This window comes from Amia ocellicauda, chromosome 18, assembly GCF_036373705.1.
Source record: "Amia ocellicauda isolate fAmiCal2 chromosome 18, fAmiCal2.hap1, whole genome shotgun sequence".
Lineage (NCBI taxonomy): Eukaryota > Metazoa > Chordata > Actinopteri > Amiiformes > Amiidae > Amia > Amia ocellicauda.
Window position 1 is genome coordinate 18,985,421 of NC_089867.1, and position 27,295 is coordinate 19,012,715.

At 41.0% G+C, this 27,295-nt stretch overlaps 1 protein-coding gene across 4 annotated transcripts in view; it reads right to left on the reverse strand.

The window, feature by feature from the left end:
• mtor (mechanistic target of rapamycin kinase) overlaps positions 1-27,295 on the reverse strand; it is a 96,211-nt gene that overhangs the window by 11,980 nt on the left and 56,936 nt on the right. For all 4 annotated transcript variants that reach the window (XM_066691522.1, XM_066691520.1, XM_066691521.1 and 1 more), the window contains exons 29-37: positions 21,107-21,182; positions 13,220-13,359; positions 10,599-10,699; positions 9,303-9,418; positions 5,438-5,515; positions 4,771-4,878; positions 3,364-3,489; positions 2,976-3,107; positions 1,025-1,140 (exon numbers count right to left, since the gene is read on the reverse strand). In XM_066691522.1, coding sequence (XP_066547619.1) covers positions 1,025-1,140; positions 2,976-3,107; positions 3,364-3,489; positions 4,771-4,878; positions 5,438-5,515; positions 9,303-9,418; positions 10,599-10,699; positions 13,220-13,359; positions 21,107-21,182 — 993 coding nt within the window. The remainder of the gene's footprint in view (positions 1-1,024; positions 1,141-2,975; positions 3,108-3,363; positions 3,490-4,770; positions 4,879-5,437; positions 5,516-9,302; positions 9,419-10,598; positions 10,700-13,219; positions 13,360-21,106; positions 21,183-27,295) is intronic.

Here is a 27,295-nt window from a genome sequence, read left to right on the forward strand (position 1 = left end):
CTCACCTGAACCCGGGCCGTATCAACACAGTTTTATTAGGTTTCTTATGCAAATAAATATTTCACTCAATTGAAATAAAACATCAAAACTGCATCTCCTGTCTCTCGGGCAAAATGTCCATCTTGCAGGTCTAATCTTGCAAGTTAGGAAACTACTATTTCAGCACCCCCCATTTACCTCCTACTTAAAAAATAATACTTAGTCCAAATTCCTTGCAAACGTTAGCCTACAAACCAGGTGTGCTCGTCGCAAATAGGTGTCATTGAGGGACCTAATTTTGAAAAAGTATGTCAGACTGTCTACGGAGAGAAAGCTTAGATATGAATGACTTTTATCATTCAATTCAATGTCTTAAATGTGCTTAAATCTTTATGCCTTTGCTGATGTACTTTTGAGCCTTTATAAGAATATCTTTCAGGATTAATATAGAGACACTTTAACATGGAATTGTGTTGCCCTGCAGTGCTACTGGGAAGACCTCCTGCTGTCAGTAGCCATGCACAGACAAACACAGCATTGAAAGTTTTGACTACTGCCGTGACACAGATCGCTATTTTAAGTTTAGCTCCTTCTTCTTAAGTAGTGTTCACAGCCTGACCTTAACAGTTTCCACAGAGAGAGAGAGAGTTAGTGTGGCCTTTTCTGGAGGACAAATCGGTGTCTGCCAAATCATGAAGCCGACAACAGCCAGATGGCACTTCTAGTTTGGGGGGGGTACAAAGGGTTAAAGTTGGAACTCCTTTATACTTCGCATCGATGAGCAAAGACTTTCTGAGAGACTGCTGGTGCTGCCGAGTGCAAACCAAAATGACCTTTCACCCCTAAAATCCTCACTTTTTTCTCAGACCTTATAATGTTCTTCATGGTGTTTCTCCACCTAGGAGAACAACATTCCCAGTGTGAAGATACATCTGAGCTCAGTTTTTGGCCTGCTTTTCTGAGAGTATGCACTTAACTAATAACATGTACAAACTGAGGGTGGTAAACAAAGCATGGAAGAGGGCCGTCTGTTTCTGGCTCTGACCTGGCCATGAGCTTGTGCAGCTCCAGCTTGTGCTGCTGGTCCTCGGCGGCGATGGCGTGCTGGGCCTGCTGCTGCATGCTCTGTACAAAGTGCTGCATGTGCTGGAAGGCATCGATCTGGAAATGGGGGAGAGAATATAGAACAGATCATATTTCTGATCTTTCAAATGTCAAAAGAGGAATTTCAAATTCTTTTTTGTGGGAGGGGGGTTTTCCAGTGCAGAATGATTTCCGCTTTACTTCAATCAATCCATCGATCTCTATTTGATATAGCAGTCCTTGCAAAATAATTGCTGCAGAGAAGTTTACGGAATCAATGTATATGTGAAATAATATTTAATGTATACATGCAGTACATTACAACCATTTATTTGATGTCAAATAAACCCCACTTCCAAAGCTGTATTTAAACTTTTTTTAATAAAGTCCCAAAAATGATCTGCCAAAATGGTGCTTTGCTCTGGAGCAGAAGGCATTACAAGTCACCCTTTCAATATATTCTCAGTTCTTAGTGCTCATTAACTGGAGAAGATGGGCAATGGTGAACACTTTAAACCTCTCTCAGTCCACACTACTGCAACGTCTTGGACAGCTGAATGGATCTTCCTAGTACTGCTTCTCCCTGGCAGTTTGAATTAGTTCTGGCCTGGCCAGAGAAGATGGCAGTTTAGTTCACTTAATTCCTTGGCTACATGTCTTGAAAATGCCTACAAATATGCAGAATTATTCTCCAGTCTGCTGCAGGCAAATGGTAAATAAATCAGTGAGATTAAGGAGGCCTTTGTCTAGTCCATATGCATTTTAACAGATGGTTTTGTGCAAAAGTGAATCTAAACAGAAAAAGAAAACACAAATGTGCGTGCCTTGCTTTGATTCAAAACACTAGGATGTAAAATTAACAATCCCACCCGGACTGAGCTGAGTGGCTCTGCAACCGATGTAGTCTTGATATCAATGTTCAATATCATCGCCCACCATTTCTTCCCTTGACACGAAGCCCAGCGAAGACCCAACCATAGCCCTACCGCTGCACCAAACCCGACACAGTGTGTATGCAAACCTAGATGAAGAACTGCAAAACTGAAGGCATGAAACCATGGTAAAAATGCCTGAGCACATATCCATCGGGGACATTACCGGAGCCTTCTCCTAGCCCACTACACACAACACCACTCGTGCCTCATTAAAATTCTTGGCTGCTGAGCAGTCCTCCATCTGGGATTGCCCAAATTCCACTGTGCACTCGGTCGGGGTGGGCTGTACAGCTACAGTGATGTAATCCTCATCAGACAAAACACCTCACTAATGAGTCCGACACCAGAGAGGGCCCTACTACTTGGCTGCATTATTAGAAATCTAATTCTGCCCTTGTAATAAATACATACTAAGCCATTGAAAGTAAGCCCCGGGGGAAATACACCACTGTTGCACTTCTTCTGATCTACTGTTACTATATTTTGTTATTGCGTAGCCGATTGGTGTGCTTAGACTACTGGCCATACTGACTTCTGTCCTGGCGGGCAGGAGTGGTTAGACTCAGTGGGTGCCTGCGACTCTGAATTGTTTTGAATCTGGGCATGTGACTGACGAGAACGCTCATGAAACAGAATGCCATTATGTAAACAGTAGGTTCCTGGCAGACAGGCCTGTTCATACCATGGTGATGAGGTGCAAACATTTAGCAGACATTGTCATACTGCAGGGGCCGAGCAGACGGGGGTTTATATTCCCAAAGCAGACTGTAAGTTATTATTAGTCATGATTCACACATAATACAGATGAGGACTTACATGTGCTGTGCTAGAGTGATGCAGCATTCTATACATTTCAATCAAAGCAACACACACATGGCTTTTGAAAAGAAAAAAAGAGAAGAAAAAGAAAGCGAGATTCTTATGCAAAACCAGAATTTATAAAAATTTGAGATAATCTGGTCTTCTGAAACACAGTACCTTGCGGGCGCTCTTCCACATGTACTTCATGTAGGCGTAGGTGACATGAGGGTGGACCGTGGGCAGAGGGTGGTCCAGCTGCTTAGATGGGTCCACTCCAAGCAGAAGAACCAGAGTCTTGTGAGCTAAGGCCTAAAAACAAGAAAACAAGAGTGAGCCCTTCACCTCAGGTCTGAATACCACCCGAACAATGTGAAGAAGAGGCTTGTGCTCCGAGCCGTTCCTGGGCCAGGAAACTTGACACTTGCTTTTCAGGCATTTGATACACGTAACCTTCACCAAGCTTTTGAAAGACAAACAATGTATTTGTTGAAGAGTTCCCTTTCTGAAATCCCTTTTCCACCCCTCTCAAAAAATGAATAAAAAAATAAAATTTTCTTCAGCTCACCAGGCGCCCGCTCTTGCCACACAGGCTGGCATACTTGAGCCAAGTCCTCATGTCCTCGTGGGGGTTGATGACCAGCGAACGCACCATCAGGATCCGCTGCCAGTCCTCCACGATCCTCTGGCAGCCCTGGGGAGGCAAAACCAAACAACGGCAACGTGTGAGTCAAGCACTCGAAACGATACATCACCCTTGTGCAATCCAAGCTCTCACAGTTTGTGTTGTAACTGAGTGACTTCTTGACAAGGCCATCATTGAATTTGATCATTAATAATAATCATTATAATACAGGGGAAAAACACACACAAGATGCCCCCACCACAGAGAGGAGCCACTTCTAAACACACCACTGAAAGCTGCAACACTTTTAGTCAATATTGAAAAAAACCTTAATTAAAAACACACACACTCACACACATACTGTCACAACAAACAAGGAGAAAAAGTTGGTTTGCAAGCCGCCTTAACCACAGATTGTCATTTTATTTTCCAGCCACGTGTTGCTAGCTTGTGGTTGGACTGGAAAAACTTTCTGAAAAAAGGCCATACCTTTTAGGTAATCACAGAGAAAATAGGGCTCTCTCTTCAGTGGGTGATTGGTCATTGTAAACAGTGCCTTTGAGTTATGTTGCCCTGTTTAACAAGTAGCTAACTATACACCTGCCTACTTTCTACCCTAACTGCAGTAAGTCAGGTGAGTTCTAGAATCCCATTTGTTTATGAGAACAAGGACACATGGGATAATGTATATAACGTATGTTGCTCTAGTATCTAAGCAACAGCCAGGAGAATTCTATGACTAGCCCTCCTTGTAATTGTCAGTCGGAAAAAGACAAAAAAGGATTTGTACTGGTACCCTAGAGGTCAGAATTATTAGGGGAAACGGTCAATTATTATTTTAAATCCATACAGTGTCCTATGCTTGTCTGAGACTGGGGACTTATATGGTAAGGTATTACACACATCATAGCTATATAGTACAAATTGCAGAACATTTTTTATTTCAAAATAAGTCTGTCAACTGTCCTTTTTTTTTTTGCTTTCCTTCATATAACTGAAGTTTTGCACGGACAACTCTACAACCATGGGGATCAACATGACATAACTGGTAAGTTCACGTCTATCTGTCTACCAGCTGCAAAAAGTAGACAATCTAACTAGCAGAGCATTCATGTTACACAGGAGTGAGGTAGTGTAATGTGTGCCGTGCAGGGAGGGTCAGCAGTATGTGGGCTAACTGGACAGAAACTGGGCAGAGAACAGCAGCAGTGTCTGTCGACTGGCAGGATGGTAAAATAAATTGAAATAATGAACCCTGTCTGCACGTCTCATTCTCACTGTGTTCATCCCCAGCACAGCCCTCCAGTTCTCGATACTCTACTGTGCAACCCCACCAACACCATCGCTCACCTGCAGCCTCTCCCACCAGGTCTCTCTGATGATTTCCCGTCTCTCCGGGACCAGTTTGTACTGTATCACCTCCTCCAGCTCTGACAGCATCTGGCATGACACCATGGCCTGCAAGACAGTCGCTCCATCACTCAGGTTTGTCTTTACACAGTCTTTATGGCTCCTTACAGGGAGCACCAGCTCGCAAGAGCTGAACAGCAATGTTGTGGAAGCCAACTTGCTGAGCTCCGGCAAAACTGGTTCCTACCACGTGTATTCCATCATAAGTTTAAGTTACACACTGTGTATGTACTTCCTTATGTATTGAATATTTATTCAGTATATATTTATTAAGGTTAAGGACACAGTAACTCCCTCCATGTTAAGAGTTCTGGCTTTAACAAGCACTATTCCACCATTCCAAAAAGACACTGTACTCTCCTGTACTGATGGGACGGTTGCAGTCAATCTGGGATAAAGCTTTGCCAGTGAACCCAGAAAGACAAAATCTGTTTTCATGGGATTCAAACATGTGGGAACGAGTACTAGATACAGAACTAAGTGCATCTCTTATCTTAAATATGGAAGAAATCCACATGAGTGAGTGTGATTTTGTTTCCAGAAGACTACTTGGATGAATGAGAAGTGTCGTTATTTGTGCTAGGGTTTGTGTTGTGTCTCTGCTCACCCCATATGCGCGGCTGTAACTCTCCCCAGCCATGGCGGTCAACTCCGCGTCTAGTAGATCTCTGGCCTTGTCAATGCACTGAAACCAAACACAGAGACACACACATCAATAATCAGCCCAACACAATCAATTGCTCCTGGGGATGGACTACTGTTTTTATTGTGCATTAATACTCAGTTTAAACACTGTCCACCGCTGAACCACACAAATTTAACTTGAAAACTGTAAAATCCAAGTCTCTTTGTGGGTCCTGAGAACTAGAGCTACAAATACTTACATGAAACCAACTTAACACTTAAATAAGCAGCAGAGAATGCAATATTTTGTCCTTTAAACCATACTAATGTAGGAGAAAACAAACAATGAAAGCAAAGTTAACCAAAAACAAGTTTTGTGGTTATTTATTTTCATACTTCCATGTGTTTCTGATTAATTAAATCCCATCCAAACAAATCATTTTTTTAAGAAAACAAAGCAGAAAGCAAATTGTTATGCTTTAATGAAGAAGCTGGAAAAAATGTGTCGATTTAACCGTGACAAATTAGAAATGAAGAAAAAAGTAAACAAACACGTTCGTATTGAAGACATTGCACCAAAGCCCAAAGCTCACGGTGTTGGTACGGGCACCGAATCCAGTCTACGTTTGGCAGGCAGCTGTGCGCACACATACCATGCTAATGCGAAAAAGACCCCGCAATTCATTAATGATGAAGGAGCTTCCAGCGCTTATTATCTGCAAAATTGCTGACATGTGTTTACACCCCATTTTTTTCATCAACTGCTCACATCATAAACACACATTACAGCATCCAGCCAGAGTCTGCCAACCCAAAAGCCAAGTCTCCTTTGAAAGAGGGCTGCTTCTTCCTTTAGAATCTCATTATCCCCATCGAGGAAGAATGCACCAGACCCTGACCTTATGCACGTACACACTCCCATACATTTAATGTACAACTTAGCACGAGAAATGCTGAATCGATGCCAGCAGGCTCTGATCAATGTGCAGAAAGGTAAAGCAGTCAAGAGCTGGACTCAGATATTGCATGGAAAACTATCAACAAGACCTAAACACAGGTCTTTCATTGAATAATATAAATATGTGTAGAATATAAAGTCTATTTTGGTATATCCAAGAAGATGGGTAAGTCCAATGTTTATGAGGAGTTAGCTATGATGTCAGGTTTGCCGTAGAAAAAGTAAATTAAGTCTACTCATTCAAACAAAGTTTAATTTATATATTTTTAAAAAAGTTTGCTTTTAAAGTTGAAGGTATTTATTCAGCTGTGGACTCACACTATTAGCTGGTAAAAATGATCAGGCTGCCAAAATGATTTTGTGAATGCCACGCAGTATATTTTCTGAGGGGAAAAAGGTGGAATTGTTTTTATTGTACACAGGAATTTAGTCATAACACTTCCATTGAAATAAACAGACACGGGGACTATTTTAGCCCCCATCTGCTTTATTGTCATTTGGAGACTGTATTCCCAGCACTGCAATTACTTGGCCTCAGAAACAGACGAAGGATTATGTTTTTAAATTTCAGGTCCGGACTGTGAAAGACAGCTGTTACTCGGTGCCTACAAAGTGTGTTTTTCTGATGCTATATTTGGGATAATTAGACAGAGGTAGTTTGACAGGCGTGAATTACACAATGTGAAAAGCTGTCGGAAAACTGGAGATACCTGACAGGACAGCCAGGATCATCTCAACCTGTAGGTTCGGCAAACACGTGTACATATCCTCTGGGTGTCTGTGCATAGGCCGCTGGAGATGAGGTGTGTGCTGGGCGTTGAAGGATCAAGGACTGTTCCCGAAACCAGGATGAAGCGAGGCTCTGGAATCTTCAACACACTGACCACTCACTGCCAACCCCCCCCCCCCCACCCTGAATGTTCTTTAAACACTGCCCACAATCCATGCATTAGATGTGGATCTTAAAGTCACTAAATCTGTCTTTTTGTTTTTATACTGTTACTTCATCAATCCTGTTAATAATTTCCTCTTGCAGTAATTCTGCCTCAAAATGATGGCCAAAAAGCACTTGTGCTAGACTAATCAGACAGATTAAAACTGTTTGATTTCAGATTGTAGTCCCTACACTTTTTTGTTCTGACTAGATTATGAATCATATGTCAGGAAGGCTGTGAAGTCCTTAACTAGCTCAAACATCTGTACATATGGTTTCAATTGAGTTACTGCAGAATGTACTCTTCATTAAATGCAGTCCCCTTCCTCTTTAACTTAAAAATTCACTCATAATTCTTGAACTGTAATTAAGAACAGGTGGAACACAAACCGACACAAAGCTGTTGTACTTTGTCTATGGCGGTGGGAGAAGATGAATGAGAAACCCGCCTGCGAATGCGAAGGTGCATTTTGAGTCCATCTGCAGCCTAGTAGTCATAATGCACCTATATTCTTCAGTCTAAGAGGGTCTGGGAGGTTTTCTTCAGTGTGATTCCTCCCAAACTATCACTTGCCATCCAGCCTCTACTGTGATCATGATGGATTGTTCCGGGCGAGTCATTAGGAGTAACTGGGATTGACAAGCCTATCATATCACTCCAAAAAGGAAACCACTATTTAGCTGATTGACATGAAGTTTGCTTCACTGTTTGGATTCATCTGTTGGCCACGATTTAACAGTGCCAAGCCATATTTTTCCTATAACTACTTGAGTATCATACAGAACACCCACTGCAAGGTATGTTCCAACATTCATTTTATTCAAGGCTACTGGATAAATATCAGCTGGTATTAATACCAAAGCTTCTGTACATTCCTCTACAGAACAAAGAAGACTTTGTTCCTGCAGTGATTGTGAGCACATTATTGCAGCAGGAGAATTCTGGGTTGTGAGTTAGACTTTAATTTCTCCATTTAATTTTTTATCATATAATGTTTGGCTAAAATGGCTGAAATAAAACGACTGATTTGGCCATTCTGCTCTCTGCTTGCTCACATTTCTAAAGACAGGAAAATTGATCAAATGGAAAAACATTCCCTTTGTAACCACCTGGTAATGGCATTCTACCGTTCCCGAGTATTCCCTCAAATGGTTGTGCCCTGTGTGTCTCCAGAATGATGCACCTGGCAAACCTGCTTCCAATTTCCGCTCAACAAATTTCCCTGAGCAGAGCAAGGTGATCAGTACCTGCCCAAACTAGCTGTTACCTGGCAGCGAAAACTAAATTTGAACGTCTTTCCTCAATGAGGCATGAACAGGACCCTTTGCCTTTGCTTGTCTTGTTTCAGTCTCATTATCCAAACTAACTTGACAACTTCAGACAGGAGATTAAGAGTAAATTATCCATATCTCCTGGGATCAAAAAACATTCCGAATTGCTAACTAATTCTTGTTGTACAGTGTTTTAGTCACATCAATCTGTTGCATTACTTAGATTTTTTGTTGAGTTTATTTAATTTATATACATATTTATTTTGATTTTGCAATATCATGTAAGATGAACATTAGCTCTCTGGACTCTGGAGTGGAGGGTCATGGGTTCAATCCCCAGGGGGGGGCACTGCTGTTGTGCCCTTGAGCAAGGTACTTTACCTAGATTGCCCAGCTGTATAAATGGGAAACAAGTAAAAAAAGAAAAAAAGAATGTGATGTGTTGTAACAAAAGTCACCCTGGAAAAAGACACACACATCAATAATAAGATAGAGACTGTATCCACACCCCGAAGAGCGGATTCAGCTCTCTATAAGTGTCAGACGTGGTACTCTGGTACAGCGACGAATTCAATTCGAACTGCGAAATCCCAGCCCAGAGGCTGTGGCTCAGAGGTACCAGAGAACACAGGAAGAGGGGAGGGGCATCTCTACGATTGGTCACGAACAGCGATGCTGTCATACCTGCTGAGCCAATGAGAAGAGGTCCTGATGCAGAGCCAGGACAGCCCTGTAGAAGGCCCCATCGTGTGTGTCTCTGGGGATCATGCAGGTGTACTCCTCCATACTGTCCCAGTGTCCTGTAAACAACGATAAAAGACATTAGTCAATAACCAGGATGTTTTCAAACCCTCTCGGGAGTCTGAATTCTCTTTCCCTGCTGTTTATATTAAATTTGTTTAGTTTTTTTTTTTTCAAATTACAAACGTAATACCCCTGCATTGGCATCTAGTCATTTGTTTTTAACATGTACCACTGTTCTTTGCATAAACAGAGTGCAAACAAATTAGCTACATGCGTCTGCTCCCATTTGTAACCTTTCCCATATTCTTATGTTAAAGCTTTCTGTGTCTTCATGCAGGTCACTATCGTGGCGTCTAGAGTGAGCGTTCGTTCGAGGCTCAAATTCCACACAACTGTATCATTTACATTGGAATGGAATGTCCTCAGGCTCACCGGATATCAATGAATGTTTTCTTTCTAGGTTTTGCCAGGGGGGGCGGTGGGGGAGAGTAGGTGTTCAGAGGTCTGCATGTGACTGTTGTAGCTATTGTATTTTTTCTGCCTTTGTTTGACTGTTGGTGACTTCTCAATGACGAAGGAGAAAGAACCACTGAGGACCAAGAGTACTTTCATTTCTAGTCAGGAAAGCATAAAATGAGTCATTATTGAGGAATACTGTCACTCATCTCATTGGAACAATCTGTGCATTTCAAACTTTTTTTGTGTGTCTGTGTGTGTGGTGCAAACAGCGACCAACAGATCGGATTTCTAGGTGGTGTGGCTGCCGGCCACATGTGAGAAGCACATGTTTTGCGGGAAAGCCGATTGGTAAGTGTGGTCCAGGAACGCACAGCTGGATGAGAATATGTGGTTTTGTGCTTCACTGAAAGTTAGGATCTGGTTACTCTTAAGCCATTATATTTCATATTGACCCCAACTAGATGTGAATAGGGGCACATTATGTCCTTATTATTAAGCAAGATACTGGCTTGTGTTTGAAATAACACATACTGAATCTAAATTAGAGTGGCCCAAAAATGCCCACGACAAACAAATAATATTAACAAAAAGTCTAAGTATCACATATCAGTTTGTGGTAGACTACCTCTCCCTCTTTGGCAAAATAAAGGACACAATGCTTTTCATAGGCATAAAGACCATCAGCCAGTACAGTTGTTTTCATTTTTCTGTGTCTGTCTTTAAAGGAAAATATCAAAGCAATATCTAGAGATGGGTGGATCGGGTTCCATGTCTTACCCAGACCCCACGCTGCTGCAGCTGCCATGCGTGCCATTTTGGCCTGGGTGTCCTCAGTGACCAGTGTCCACTCCTCACAGCACTGCTGATGCAGCTGGCCCCTGAAACACACAGCACACCGGCCAGACGCTTTTAGAAAACCCCAAATCCACAGGGGGGTCATGTGTAGAATTTTCTTTGGAACTTTGGAAGATTGGGATACAAATTATGATTCTAAGAACTGGGAAGGCCAAGAATGTTCACATTTGGATGCAGAATTATAATTGAACTAGGATAGAAAGACAGAAGAAATGTTTTGATGTACATTTGACCATATATATATCCTCATTATCATCATCAGCCCAAGATATACATTTGTATATATGTTGAACTCGGATAGAACTTTCTTAGGGCACATTACAAAAAACAAAGTACAGTTACACTGCTTGGCTCCTGCAGAAAAGTTAGTTTCCTATCAAGCTGTGACTCAGCACGTCTGAATCAACTTGGCACTATACATTACAGTAACATGCAATTTTATTACATCTGGAGATGGTAAATCTGTGGAGAAAAAAAGAATACTTTCATTTTAGGTGTAATATACGGTAAGTGTGAGTACTAGTTTACTATAAGGATTTGAATAACTGATCATACAGGAGCCCTGTTCCCTGATCTTACTCTTTAAGTGAAAGCCAAAAGGACCAGTGGCAGCAGAAGCAATAGGAGCACAGTGTTGGTCTTAGCCAGGTTTCGGGAAATGCAGACAAGTTATTTACCAGCTGCTGAGCTCATATAAAGGACTATAATAATAAGGCCAGGCTTCCCGAACAATTCACTCACTCAGCCATTCCTCTAATGAAGGAATTTAGTGGGTCTTCAAACAATAACATTTGTTTTAACCCCATATATATACAAACACACACTCACTTGTTGTTACTTTAAAGCATTTGAAGGAATACTCCCTAAAGTATCCATAACCTAATTACTCTAATCTACAGACACCTGCTGTAGTATTTTTCCTCACAATGCCCTGCCACAGGGAGGACTCATTTGGGAGTGATGGGATAGCCTGCCTTCCGTGACCATGATTCCTTCAACATAGGAACTGACTGCAGTGACTTAACCGTGGGGTCAAACTGAGAACACCAAAGTCATTTCACAATGAGCTTGCATTGTTTATTGATGCACACTTTGAAATATAAAATGCTTTGAACATCTGCATAATTAAGCAACCAAACACAAAAGAAGCAAAGAAAATGTTAAAATCACATTAGTTTCAGGCCCAAAGGAAGACGAGATAAAACTCCAATGACAGTTACTGTATAGTGATCTGGAGAAGAGTTCAAACTGACATGGGAAAAAAAAGAAAAGTAAAGGCAGGCAATTCCCACCAACAAAACACATAAAAATTAAAAAAAAAAATAACCAACTAAATTATATTTGATTACAGTTTAACAATTTTTTAATTCAATTCTTATATAAGTATGTTCGAAGGGTCTGAAGATGGCATTGCCACTCTGAGGTACAGCTGTGCAGCGCACTCCTGAGAGGGAAGACCCATTAGTAGGAACACACTGTCTGAAGTCTTCTGAAATGCCTTAGTGACTGCTGGCCAGAGCGCGTTACGAGCACTCGTCCACAGCCCTCACTGTACACGCTGTCCCTTTCTCTCCTGACATGGCAACCACTACTGTTTTTTTTCAAGAATAAGCTTTCTTCGCTAGGCCAGCAAAGACCATAACGTCAGATTCCATCTGTGCACAGCGCCAGTACAAAGCCAGTCTCTCACACAAACCTGCTCCCGGCAAGAGCCCTATCACATATGTCCTGTCTATCTCCATTAGAATCATATGAAAGGCCAGCTGCATCAACTCGTTTTGTTCCATCTTTCTGCAAACAAAAATAAATTAATAACGATCGCAATTAACGACTGAGGCATTAGTCCATATTTATAGATGAGGGAGTCATTTAACAGCTTGGAACAGGACTGCAAGATTAAATATAACAAAAATACAACAAATGAGTCTGTCAAGCTTTGACATTTCCCAGAGACTAGTGTTTTGATTGGTGACTGTTGCTGTTTTGTGTTAAACTCTCCTGAACAACGCCCCCCCCTTCACCAAGCACCCACCATCAAATGGTGGAAAAAGTAATTCAAGATGTTGTTAATGAATGCTTTTTGTATCATCTTCAATTAATCCTTAGCCATAATCAATCTGTGAGAAGACAATTCAGAAAAATTTGGAAGTACATCTGTATACAGGAATCAGAAGTCAATATCATGTCTAGTATGTGAACTATGCCTTAGGGAGGAGTTAAACTTATATGCATCTTTGCAACATGGTTATAACTGTGATTACCTCAGACAAAATCTGTTTCATAATTGTGTCACTGGCCTCATGTCACTGCAATCGTGTATGCATAAATCTACCTACAGAACAGCAGCACTGCAATGTGCTCAACTCTGTTGTAGCTGCTCTATTCCACCAAACTATACAGCAACAAGCTACTCAACTGCAAACATCTTGCCCCTCTTCTAAAATCAGTGCAAGTCCTGACAAAGAGCCATGTGCCATTGCTCTGGGCACGCTGTTGCTGCCGTGTTGTCTGTGATGGAGAAGAACACTCAGGATTTTACTCACCACTCCCCCAGCGCCTCCAAACAACGCATGCGGCCTAGCATTAGCTCGGGGTCCTCCTTGTTCATATCAATCTTCTTGTCGTAAGCCACCAGGGCGTCTTCCCACTCGTGCAGCTTCTCGTACCAAGTGGCTTGGATCTCCTGTGAAGCAAGGAAGGAAGGGAAGGTATGTGAGCAAGGACTATATCATGTGTCTCACTGATCTTAAAACTTAAAACGTATAGATATACAAACAGGTGACAAATTAAAGGAAAAACCAACAAAGTGTCTCAGTAAGGTGTTGGGCCACCAGGAGCTGCCAGAACAGCTTCAATGCGCCTTGGCATAGATTCTATGAGTCTCTGGAACTCTACTAGAGGGATGGAACACCATTCTCCCAAAAGATATTCCCTCATATGTTGTTTTGATGATGGTGGTGGAGAGTAGGGATGAGTTAGTGTAGTCGATTGCTCAACTACACTAAAACGAGTTAACTATTCGAATACAAAAAAACATTTGTGTAGATTTTATAAACTTGAGATAATATATAATTTGCGATTGACATTTATTAAGGGTATTGGTAAAAATTGAGGAGAGCGCTATTATTCCTGAGCAAAAAAAAACAACCAAAAAAACAGGTACAGCTGTTGGCTAAAACAAATACGTGTGCAAAGGGAATCAGATGTTTCAATTCAATTGTCTACCCCATTTATACCACAATCCTGTTCAAGCACAGTGTGCCCAGTGAATCCCTCAAGGTGATGCAGTTCAAAACAAGCTTAAAAACAGTAAAAAAAAATGCAACAGCCTTGCACCTAAGACATACAGTACTGTGCAAACGTTTTAGGCAGGTGTGGAAAAATGCTGTAAAGTAAGAATGCTTTCAAAAATAGACATGTTAATAGATTATATTTATCATTTAACTAAATGCAAAGTGAGTGAACAGAAGAAAAATCTACATCAAATCAATATTTGGTGTGACCACACTTTGCCTTCAAAACAGCATCAGTTCTTCTAGGTACACTTGCACACAGTTTTTGAAGGAACTCGGCAGGTAGGTCGGCCCAAACATCTTGGAGAACTAACCACAGTTCTTCTGTGGATTTAGGCAACCTCAGTTGCTTCTCTCTTCATGTAATGCCAGACTCGATGATGTTGAGATCAGGGCTCTGTGGGGGTCATACCATCACTTCCAGGACTCCTTGTTCTTCTTTACACTGAAGATAGTTCTTAGGGACATTTACTGTATGTTCGGGGTCGTTGTCATGCTTCAGAATACATTTGGGGACAATTAGATGCCTCTCTGATGGTATTGCATGATGGATAAGTATCTGCCTGTACTTCTCAGCATTGAGGAGACCATTAATTCTGACCAAATCCCCAACTCCATTTGCAGAAATGCAGCCCCAAACTTGCAAGAAACCTCCACCATGCTTCACTGTTGCCTGCAGACACTCATTCGTGTACCGCTCTCCAGGCCTTTGGTGAACAAACTGCCTTCTGCTACAGCCAAATATTTCAACTTTTGACTCATCAGTCCAGAGCACCTGCTGCCATTTTTCTGCACCCCAGTTCCTGTGTTTTCGTGCATAGTTGAGTCGCTTGGCCTTGTTGCCACGTTGGAGGTATGGCTTTTTGGCCGCAAGTCTTCCATGAAGACCACTTCTGACCAGACTTCTCCGGACAATCCCACTGTTTTCTGCCAATTCTGAGCTGATGGCACTGCTGGACATCTTCCGATTGCGAAGAAGTAAGCATGACAGTCATTCATCTGCGTCTATGGTTCTCAACATTGCCTGTTTCTTTGTGCTTCTTCAGAAGAGTTTGGACCTCTGGAAACCTCTGTCTGCCTTGAAATTTCTGCCTGGGAGAGAACTTGCTGATGCAGTATAACTACCTTGTGTCTTGCCATGGTGTATGACTTTTGACAGTAAACTGCCACCTTGTTAGCTGAGTTTGGCTGTTCCTCACCCAGTTTTATTCCTCCTACACAGCTGTTTCTGTTTCAGTCAGGGGTGTCGCAAGGGGGTAGGCATCCTAGGCAATTGCCTGGGGCCCCAGGCTGAGGAGGGGGGGCCCAAATGGGAACCCCCCCCCATACTCTAGACTATACGCCTAAAAAATCCCTGACTTTGTGCAAGTGTACCTAGATGAATTGATGCTGTTTTGAATGCAAAGGGTGATAACACCAAATATGAATTTGATTTAGATTTTTAGATCTATTAACATGTCTATTTTTGAAAGCATTCTTACTTAGCATTTTTCCACACCTGCCTAAAACTTAAAAATATTTGTGCATTCCTACAACTACTGTCCCAGCAGAGAGAATCTTTTCAATTGCCGGACAGGCTATGCAATCATCTCTCGTCTGAACTTGTAAATATGTTAATATTCTTAAACAAAAAAATGTAAATCAAATACAAATATAGGAAACACAGGGATAGTTTTGGTGCCACCTGCCATTGCTGTGTTTTTGAGTATTTTTTGAGCAGCATTAATGAGTAGCATTTATTTTTTTATGCTTTAACACTAAAGAATAAATACATTTGTTATGGAGTTTACCTACTAATACACTGTAATTTACATTGCCACAACGTTATAAAACATTGTGGCAATGTTGTGTGTTAGCTGGGTTGGGATTTTCTTAAGAAAATAATTACTTTAATGGTAAAAAGTTAATGCGCTACATTTTTTATTTCATGGAAACTACGTTTTATTTGGATATGTACAATAAACGTCAACTAAGCTCAACTTTTTTTTGTACATGCAGGTATTATTTTATTTTTAATTAAAATACTATGGAATAAATACATAGTTTTGATTTAAATTAATCTGATGCCAGTACTTAATGTATATGGTATGCTAGTAATGTTAAACTATCATGCTTTGTAAATGTATATTAGGCTTGTATGTGCCTTTTATTTTTTCCAACTTATGCCCCGTTTCCACTGGCGGACGTGTCCGAGCGCGTCTGGCCCCAGACGCTTATACGGGTGTTTCCACTGGTTTAAAAGTCTGGACGCATCCAGGTTTTGTGGCCGGTTAACTATCTACTGCCAGACGTGGCTGTAAGCGTCCGTCATGCCCACTATGGAAATACTTTGCTTTCAGACAGTAGACAGTCAGGGAAGAGATCAGCTACATTATGTCGGAAGATATAATCTCAAGTGCCGTGTGGGTTCACGAAGAAATTACATTTTTATTAGCGGCATGGAGTGAAAACAACGTACAGAAATCATGACTGCTTACAGTTAATATCCAAGTGTATTAACACAGGACCCCGGTACAGTGCCCTGACTAGTTAAAAATAAACTGAAGGATAGAAGCCCATTTTATTAATATTTTATGAACAACTGGACGGTGTTTCAGGCTGTCGTTGTGTGAATGGTGTGTAGAGACAATCCACAGAGACAATAAGTAGGAAGGCGAACATGATTTAGTTAACGTGTGCCCATTTACAAGTTAAATTAATTAATAAATAAATACAGCAGATCTGGGTTTCCCACTAAAACATTAAGGACTGGTTTAATAAATGTATCCATAAGTCCATAAACACCATGACTGAAATGTGCACACTTCAGTTAAATTATAACCTGCTATATTGTAGCTGGATGATTAATCGTGAAACGTGTGTATTTTGTTTAAACTGTAACTTACCCTGGTTGAGGACGTCTGCAAAGTAAATGATAAATAATACGGCAAAAGTATTGTTTGCAATTACAAATCTGCAGAAAGATTAATAAGTTAAGGGAGTCACGTTGTGCTGTTTAAAATACATATATACTAGCACAAATGATGATGATAATAATACTAAATAGCAAATATGTATTGTTATTGTTACACATGGAAACATATTCTTATGGGAACGTGCTTGTCTGAATATAATGTTGTCTATACATGTTTAGCTCTTCCAGATCTCTTAACAGAAACATGTATTTATTACGCTGTTTACAATCATGTAAAGCAGAAAGAATAAAATAGCCATAAAAGTCCTTTCCACGTCAGGCTGTATCGCTCAAAGTGTTGTTCTCTGTCTTTGTTTTTAAAATAAAACACAAACCAAACCCACAATCACTCTGCTCCTCCCATAAGAGGGGATGGACTTCACAATGGCCTGGTTTTACAAAAGAAGCTCTGGGACGCATCCGGCATGGCACGGCATGGCATGGCAAGGCACGGATGCTTAAGCCAGTGGAACTGAGGCACAAGAGAGAATTAATCTAATTTAATCGAATACACGAAAAGTTTGGATCACGAGTATGCGAATAGCAGATTATTCAAAATTCCCATCCCTAGTGGAGAGCGCTGTCTAACACAGTTCAATTGGGTTGAGATCTGGTGACTGTGAAGGTCATAGCATATGATTCACATAATTTATCACATACTCATCAAACCATTCAGTGAGCTCTCGTGCCCTGTGGATGGAGCATTGTCATCCTGCAAGAGACCATTCCCATCAGGATAGAAATGTTTCACCACAGGATAAAGGTGATCACTCTTTGTAACTTTGTAATGATCTGCAGTGACTCTTCCTGTCTGTATTTAAGAAGGAACGGCGGCCTCAACGACTGGGTAGTTTTAAAGCATTGTCTAGGTGGATGGACCGATTTTTCGTATAAATACACAGTAAATATGTGAGGGTACGTTTGTGGGCCGCAAAGTGGACGCCACTACCTCTGCCAAGTCAGGAAACAACAAGTGCTCACATGTCCACAGAAAGTGCAATTGTCTGCTTTAAGATCCATTTTTAATCTCACACAGAGAGATTCCACAGGCTGTGATTTAGGAGGCTGTTACAACCTGAAGTGAAGATTAAAGGAGATTTCTACAGCTTTATAGACATAATTCTAAAACAAGGCCTTGAGAAATACCCAATTAAGACCACCTGAATGTCTTGCAGGTCCAGACTTTCCAAAATAGCATTACCACCCATGGATACATAACAGGGAGGCAGTGTAATAACTATAGCAGGACCAAGTGTTGATTGCTTCTGGTAATACAGGACTCTGTATCTCAGCCATGATGTAATACATATTTTACCAAAGTACGGGCCACTCATTTATCCATGTAGTCATTTTTCCTTCGAAGAGCTAAGATCTGAACATGTAAAATCAGTTCTCCTTAAAATATAGCAATTTGTAAGAAAAAGTTGTGTGCTATTTACTCATTTATAATTAATTTGAGTTTGTGTATATGAAAAAATAGGGAAATTATTTCTGAAGCTTTATTTTTTGTCATATATAGCAGATGTTAAGTTTTATGCACTCTTATGACAGAATGGTTGTTTTCTGCGGCAACAGGCTCTAATTCAAACTAACTTCTGTCATCCGACATAAATAATGATCTCAGAACAGCAAATATACAAGAAAAACTAGACCAGTTGGGCCAATACAAATGGCATATTTCTTGCGATGTATTACAAAAAGCTGATTATCTTGAAATTTATTGCTCACATTTTTGGGTTTGGTGTTAATATATTATTTTGAGAGTGTAACCTTCTGCAGTTTTATGATGGGAATCGGAAGATTGATGACTCTTTAAATGACCTGCAGTGCTCCCTCAGAAAGTAAATGGCATAACAAAGCAATTAGCACAGACACATGCAAAATGGGAGGTCCTTAGTCCCCTAACACCTTTGTCCTGTCTTTAATTTTTAAAAATGTGCACCCTGGGGCTAATCAGCTACGGTTATGTATAACTTTCCATGGAAACTGGTATAGCCCCCAGGTGTCGATGTTTGTGCTGGAAAAGATGCAGCTAAAGACACCAATTCAATATATAATTTTCATTTTAGGGGGCTGAGTAATCCTGTCCAGTTTGCAAGACCTGCTTATGATGTCATAAACGAATGGAGAGCTAAAGATACAACAAGCTGTGTTTTTCTCCTGAATAATGGCCAAAGGTGAACCATGTGGGGACTTGGTCTTGCCCTTTGATGACCTCGCAGCTGCCAAAATTCTGTGTGGAGAGAGTCCGAAAGTTTCGGGTGACCTAGCCGAGTTGCTGATGTGGCGTGTTCTGTCCAGCTTGATGATGTCATGTTTTGATTTGCTGTTCCCGTTTTAACAAGGTAGCAACAGTGTCCAGAAACAAGCTAAGCGCTTAAGCACCCAAAAAGCTTACCGAGTCAACCCCTTCGGCTACCTTTAGAGACTTATTAACAGTTGCGACTCCACATGAGTGTTCCTGACTTTCTACCCATCACGTCATCTGGCTGGCAGTCTTCATGCTACACGTTTACACTTTTAATTGCTCGTATAATCAACGGAAAAAGAAGACAGGGGAAGAGGTACCAACAAGCCTCCGACATGCCAGGCACATACGACTCTGAGCTAGTTGGATGCTGGACTGAGAACAATAGATATATGTTATATTCCACGTGCCTCTTCCCTCACACGCCAACCAACTTATCATTCTGCAATCTTCATAATTGTTAGCAGTTTGGAATGAAAATGCCTGGAGTATCTCTGGCTCATTAGCTCATTCAATCACCAGTGAACATATGTTGACAAATGTGTTCCCTTATTATGGTTTTCCATTGCTGCCTGTTGGATTCAGAACAAAAACTTACAATAAAGCAAATACTAAAGCAATCAAAATTATATCACGCTCCAGTCATGTTCTAAACAGGATGCACTCAGGTTTAATCGAAGAAGTCTTGTGTATTGTATGTAATGGAAGTGGTATGAGATATGTGGGGTGCCAAGCCATGTATTCTGTTTGTAAAAGATGTCAGATTTAACGAGAGTTCTTCTGATTAATTTAAGCCACTTAATGGATTAAGAGATTGCGCAAATCACTAGTGCTTTTCACAGTAGCAGAAACATTAACACTTCCACCCACTGCTTGAAATATGAAACCGCAGAAATTCAGAGAAATTGTTCCAATTTCCAGAAAAGATTTTCCAATTTAAATGCCAAGCTTTATACAGTGATACCTACACTGACGTATCTTAAAATATATCTCCAGTAACATTTGTTTTAATAGCTTCCAAAAAGATAAACTACTTTACCAGAGCACACTTCAAAACCGTCTTAACATGTTGTTTTTTGAATGCCAAATGTTAACAAGGAACACATACATGAAATATGTTTATACTGATTATGGAAAAAAATGAGTTCATGGAGTTTAACCTTTGAGTAGAAAACTAATTAAACTAATAAATCTCCATAAGAATCCTTGACCACTGAAAACAGTAAATCTTTCAAGCAAGGGTAAAAAAATAAAAAGGGGGAGGGGGGGTGCATTATATCACGTGGCAAAATAATGACATCATCCTCATGTACAGCTGCATCTGAATAAATGATGTTATTGGTGACATGTATTTTGTAAACAGAGGTTAAGCAATAGAGTATTAGAGTTTAGAGTTTTAATTGGGATTAATGCTGTGGAGTCTCCTACTATGAATCTCACAAACTATGACAGATGAGCAAAATAAATCACCATTAAAAGAGCATCAAACAAATGTTTAATTAAGAACATTTCACTGAGCTGGAAGAATCCCATGGAGAAGATTCCCATTTTCTATGTATCAGTGGTATGCTTTAATCACAATCATAAACGGATTATATGTTTAGATGGGAGAGGACTTGATGCAGTTCAGTCCTACTTCAATCTAAAATTTACATTAAAAGTGGCAAATAAAATTAGATCTACTTTTCTCACCGTTGGCCTAAAATGAAAGTGCAATGCTAGTTTGCTTGCTTTATGTTTTGAGGAAGAAATGTTACCTCATTACACATCCTTTAAAATCACCTGGAATCATCTTAAACAATACAATTATGAACTCCGTCCAATCAAAATGCTTCTACCCATGAGTAAAAACATGCAGGGCAGTTGGAAATTTATAGTGAGATGATTAAGTGCTGATCGAAGTGGACTAGGCTTGTGCCGACCAATAACCACTCACCAGTTCTCCAAAGTGTTTCATGGCGTACTCTAGAACACCAGCTGCTGCCTCAGGCTGCTGCAGTTTGTTATTGATGCTGTAAAACACAGAAAAAAAGAACAGACAGACATTAGCCCTAGACCTGCTCAGATTTACAATACACTGAACATTTTAACAATGGCGGGGGTCTTTCTCTTAGCAACATCACAATAAGCCCTGAGAAACAACAGAGTGCGAGTTTGGATGACATAAGGAGTAGGCTAAGGTGGTTTACATGAGGATATAGACACTCGAGTTACAGTTGCAAACTTCCAGGTGTCACTCACATGTGATTTTCTGTTTGCTTGCAGACATAGTGTGTCTGCCAAATGAAGCGCCACAATTGTGTTTGGAATATGCAACTGGGGGGGTGGTCGAAGCTTGGATTTAATGTGGGCCTAATAACTAATTCAGACCCACGAGAAAAAGAAAACAGAAAATAGTAAATAAATATATATATATTTCAGCTTCTATTTCACAGAAACAAAGTAGAGCAGAGAAGCAGACTCTTCCCGTTAGGGCTCCTCCGCTGGTGATTTAAGAAGTTGGTGAAAAGGGATAGAATGAAGATTGGGAGCTGACAAACTGTCAACAGCTCAACATCACAGGTCCCAACCCCTGGAACTGTTGCCAGTGTGAGAACAAAGTTGTCAGTTAATGTCTAGCTTTACAACTCCTACCAATTTATACCTACAGGACTGAACATACAGCCATGCACTGCTTCACAAGTAAAAATGCCTGTACAGGAACTGATCCATCCTTCAATTTAACACACTCAATGCAATGTGCTGATGACCTAAAATTCATGCTGTTGACCAAATGTTTCCCATTACAGATATCCATGCAATTTTGTGCAGGCCTATAACTCTTAACTGAATAATAATGACTGTTTTTAAATTCTCATTCTCACTTTTATGCATCTCAGGGCTTCCTGCCCTGTAAGAAAGCCCCCCATCAGCTCAAAACCAGAAAAGACAGTTAATAAATAAAAAATAGTCAAGTATGAACGAAGGTATTCTAAAATTGGAAAAAAAACTGGAAAAAAAAAAACAAACACCAGAAATGTGCCTTACAGAATATCATGTCTCACTATTACAAGATAAATGATCTGTCGTGTTTTTCTGTCAAGGCTGTGATCAACCTAATATAGCTTAAGAAGAAAATAAAAAAATCAACATCTGGAAGTGCTCTCTAAAAAACACAAGCCCTGAGATCTGTGCAAAACCAAGTGGTCCTCGTCTTGCTTTCCCCAGCATCTGTTAAAATGTAACTGTAACTCTGCAATGATGTCTGCAGGCAAAAGTTGCAGTAAAAAAAAACAGGTAGAGCTCAGGCCTAGGTTGCCGAGTCTGATGAAGACGGCCTCCTGCCGGGCTCACCCTCAGACACAGCGCTTTTCTGCTGTCAGACCAGACTAGCTCATCTGGTTCGGGGCAATACGATCACACTCTCTCGCTCTCTCTCTCTTGGCACGGCTTAAGAAAAAGAGGGGGAAAAAAAGATAGGTGTGATTTACGACTATCCTGCACACAAGATAAATATCTAAGGTGTGCCTGGCTTCTCCCTATCAATTGTCACGTTCCGGTTCAGCAGACTGCAAATTAAATCAGCCTCCAAAAGGAGCATGTGATCCTCTCAAAGGATCGGACAAATTGCACTGCGTTAGTTCATTTTTCCGCAGGTCATCAGCAATTTGTCGAGTCCCTGTCAGTGGATTTTAGTTAAGAAGAGATAAGACATTCATCTGAGGTTTCCATCACGGCAACATGGACGGTTAAGTCAACAACTATCGCACACATTTCGTGTGGCGCCATTAAAGACATGCTGGCATTAGACTTCTGGATCAGTACCAACTGATCTGATTCATAAAAATCTTTCATTCATATACAGCTTCATTTTTTTTTTTTTTACGGTAAAATGTCTGTGACCGCGAGCGAATGATTGAAAAATGTTGCATTATGTTAGATGGCGGAGTACAAGGGAATGTTAATCGTGCATTACGGGAGTCAGCCTCACTTCCACCTAAGCCCGGTTAAAAGGAAGATAAAGGAAATGATCACCCAGCTGGGATTTCCTCCATTTTTGTATTTGTTAATAATGAGCAGTGAGTGGATTTAGCAACGGCTGGTGTTCATCAGCATTGTGTGGAAGCAGTGACCACTCTTTCACGGACTTAGGCTACTCCTTAGGTTCCTGCATCGCATGGCACTCCTGTCATCAGTATGTGCAGACCCACATCCTGGTCACCCTCACGGTGGAGGAAAGCTGATGCTGATACTGTCACTCAAACACAAGGAGCCTTCAACAAGGGGAAACAAATGCCATTATCAACTGCTCCTGCGCATAATGTCCTGGGCAGAGCAGGCATACAGCAGGGGGCTCATGCTGTAGCTGCTCAGGTTTTAAAAGACCCCTTTGCTGTAATGTAAGGTAATCAGAATTCCTGCAGAATTGTAGGCTTCTCTCAAAACTTCCCTGCATCCTGACGCATTTTCGTTTGCACGTTTGTTTATCACACTCCCCAACAAAAAACAATACAGAATAATACAGAAGACAACTCAATGCTATTAAATTAAGTAGACAAAAAATATGTTAATGTTATCAAGAGTGCTCAGTTCCTCTCAGTGTTGAGTGGACGTCTTACATTTAACCCATTCCTACAACTGCCGGGAAAAAGCACCATTACAAGCCATCCTGAAGTAAAAGTTGCATGCCTTGCCAATAGTTTGAGGATGTGTGAAAATGTGATACAAAAACATGATCTCATGCGAAAGCTGGTGCATATAAGATCCAGCATACACTTTCAACAATGATGTCTATTAAAAGCTAAGACTGGATTTCTCTGTCTTGCTGCTTTACATCCCGTTTTCCGTTACGACTTAGTGATAATACCTTGTCCAATCAATCTTGCTGGATTATGACAGCCTCTGAGCCTGAATGGAGAAGCCTACATGCTGGCGAAAAAAACAGCAAAGCTACAACCCTCTTTTGGCAGAGGCTGTTTCCAAAAGCAGTGAAATACACTCACTGTGGGTGGCAATACTGCTGGGAATTGATAAAACAGTCTGTGCAATTTTGCAGAGACGGACCTATAATCCAGAGAAAAGCCAGTTTTTTTTGTTACACATCTATTATACCTTCTATTACACAGTCTTGTGAGTTTGAGGGATGCATCTTTACTGTTCGGCAAGCATGCTCTAAGCCAGAGCAGCTGTATAGCCAGTTCATGTGTGTCATCATTGTCGTGTTGGGGCATGTGCGGGGCTGTTCTTCACACCTTCAAAAGCCACTAATCCTCAGAACACTTGAATGGGCTGGTGCTAAATTATAGGCCCTTGCAGATACAAACAGGTTTTGTGTTGAAGGCTCAGTGCTCTGAAAAGCATTGTTCCACTGACCTCGTTCAGCTCTAGTGTCTGAAAGGATGGTTTATTAAAATGGCACGCCTTTTACTTTTGGGAGGCATACATGAATACAGAGCTCATCCATCTTCCTCTTTCAAAGTAAAATTGTGTTTTAGGCTAGTGTTGTTTAATACTGTGTAGAGTAGCTGTAGAGCTGCTTATACCAAAGTACATGCGTTTCTGAAAGCCACTCACTGCCCACTGATGTTCTAGTGCTAGGGTTGCTAAACCTGGTCCTGGAGAGCTGCAGGGTCTACAGGCTTTTGTTCTATCCAGATCGTTAACTTCTTAATTGAACCAATTATGTGTCTTAATGAGGCGAAATGTCCCTGTGTTCAAGGTATCCATTGATTGGTAATTTAGAGAGACCTGGAAATCCTGCAGGATTGCGGCTCTCCAGGACCAGGGTTAGTCACGCCTGTTCTAGTGCATGACCAAACTAGAAGACAGTCCTCACCCCCATTGGTACTGACTGCTGTTCCAATTCAGGATGCTTTTCTAATACCCTATTATCCAAGGCGATCTTCTTTCAAATGAGTATTGTGCTGAAGCCAATCTCTGCACACACACACAGGTGAAAAAGGGAGCATGATTGTCTGGGCATATGAAGTCCATAAGGAGGCCATATTTCAGAATCTGCAGCCTTTTAATTAGGAGATGCATAGCTGTTTGTCTGTTTTTCCCTTATGAATTCAACTGCATAAGCATGCACTTCAACCAAGAGGAGCATCCACAATCCCCAGGGACAGCTGGAAAAAAAACAAGAGGACAAACTCCCCTTTATATTCCTGCATTTGTCACCCCACCCATTTCCTTTGCTTTAGTATATGTAAACAGCCTTACAAAATCCTGACTTCTCACTGAACCATTTAGGTATACAGACATCCGATGACGCAGAAGCACAGGGGAGCTGAAAATTCAGGCCTAGATTATACCAGAGGACACAGTGTCAGTTAGAAAGAAGTTGGTGGAAACGGGAAAGTTGCAGGATCCTGTCGCCTGTGGTTTTTATTTATTTAATTTTTAATAGAATCATAATTTCGTCATTTCCTCATTCACATGCCTCCAGAGTCAGGCTTTTTTTTTTTTTCCAGGCGAATCTGGAAAAGGGCTCCATCGATATCCGTATGGCGTTGCAGGCATTTACGGACAAGGCATTTTGCCGGCTGATTCACACTTTTCCCCTGTATATGCTCATTGTGTGTACAGGATCTTTGGAGGCCGCCTGTTAAGTCAGAAGTACTCAGTGTTCTCTGAACCACCCGCATTAGAACAAATGTACTTCAGGTCTTTTTCTTACTGAATCAAACAGCTGCTTCTTCATTTAGACTTTAAAACAAAGACCTGGGGGGAGTAGCAATCAGCTTGTGAGCTCATGCAGTCTCAGATGTTTTCTCTAAGACTATGCAACACAATGCAAACCAAACCAAAACCAAGACCACAGTAGACATCAGTTTTCGTTAATCATTTGTCTTTGATTCCGCAATTCTACTGCCAACTGGGAGTGTCTGAATGAAAAAGCATTGTTCCACGATGTCTGCGGAGTGTTTTGTAATACGTCTGCCTGAGTGACAGCATCAGTCCCCGGCCTTCTGAAATGAAGAGCTCACACTGTGGCCTTACTGGACTCATCTGATGTGCACCCCTTTATCCAGACTCTGCATGCAGAAGGAGGATGTATCGTGGAACATTGCCTTAAAATAAAACACCTGTGGAATGAAGGTCACACCCACAGATTTTCATTCAAACATCTGGACCTGCACCCAATATTGTTAATGATCTTATCCAATGCCACATGTTAACATCTGTCTGCGGACAGTCAGGGCTGATCCACCCTCAATGTTTGGAGTTGTAGTGGGAGGGTGGAAATAACAGACATGAGTTTCTATATGTGCCATACCTGCACAGAAGCTCCTGAGGAATTCTGAGCATCTACCGACAACCGCTTTTTAAATTCTGACAGACCGGTCAAACTTTTTCCGCCTCTGTCCTCTGTCCTCAACCCTTCCCTGCTTTTAAGTTCGACATATCATAGCACAGCTGCAGACGGACCCTAACAAAACCAAAAAGGACTACAGATTTCCCTGTAGCACAATACAGACTCCAACTGAAAGCATGGCACAGAAATGCATCTGTTCTGTGGGGCATTAACTTTCTTAACAGGAGACACTTTATTCACACAGAGAGTTGTCACAATCTGGAATAATCTCCCCAGCGATATGGCTGAAGCCAACAATTTGGGAACACTAAAAAATAGACTGGATAGGATCCTTGGATCACTTAGTTATTAATGGAAACCAAATGAGCACGATGGATCGAATGGCCTCGTCTCGTTTGTGAACTTCCTTCTGTTCTTGATGAGGGTGACCAAAGATGAACGGAGTTGTAGTAATCACACCTGTGTTGTTTTCAACCCTTATCTGTACCCTTTAAAACATATAGTCATGTTTGTCATTAGTGTTGAGATCAGTTTCATGGCCGTTTAAAAGTTAAGCATCTGACTGAAAAATCCATTCATATACATTTCCTCTCAGTAAGGACATTGAATTGATAAAACTTAAATGCTATAATATCTTGGTTCCTTGAACTGCCGACAATCCAAACAATAATAATAATAATAATAAAAAACCTACAGGACAGTTTCAAACCACTTATATAAACTAAGTGGTCTGAAGTCTTCGGATCATTTACACAGCACATATCAGTTCCATAACCCCAGGACAGGTTGGATATCCTTGATTCCAACAGAAGAACCTCCCCAGAAAAG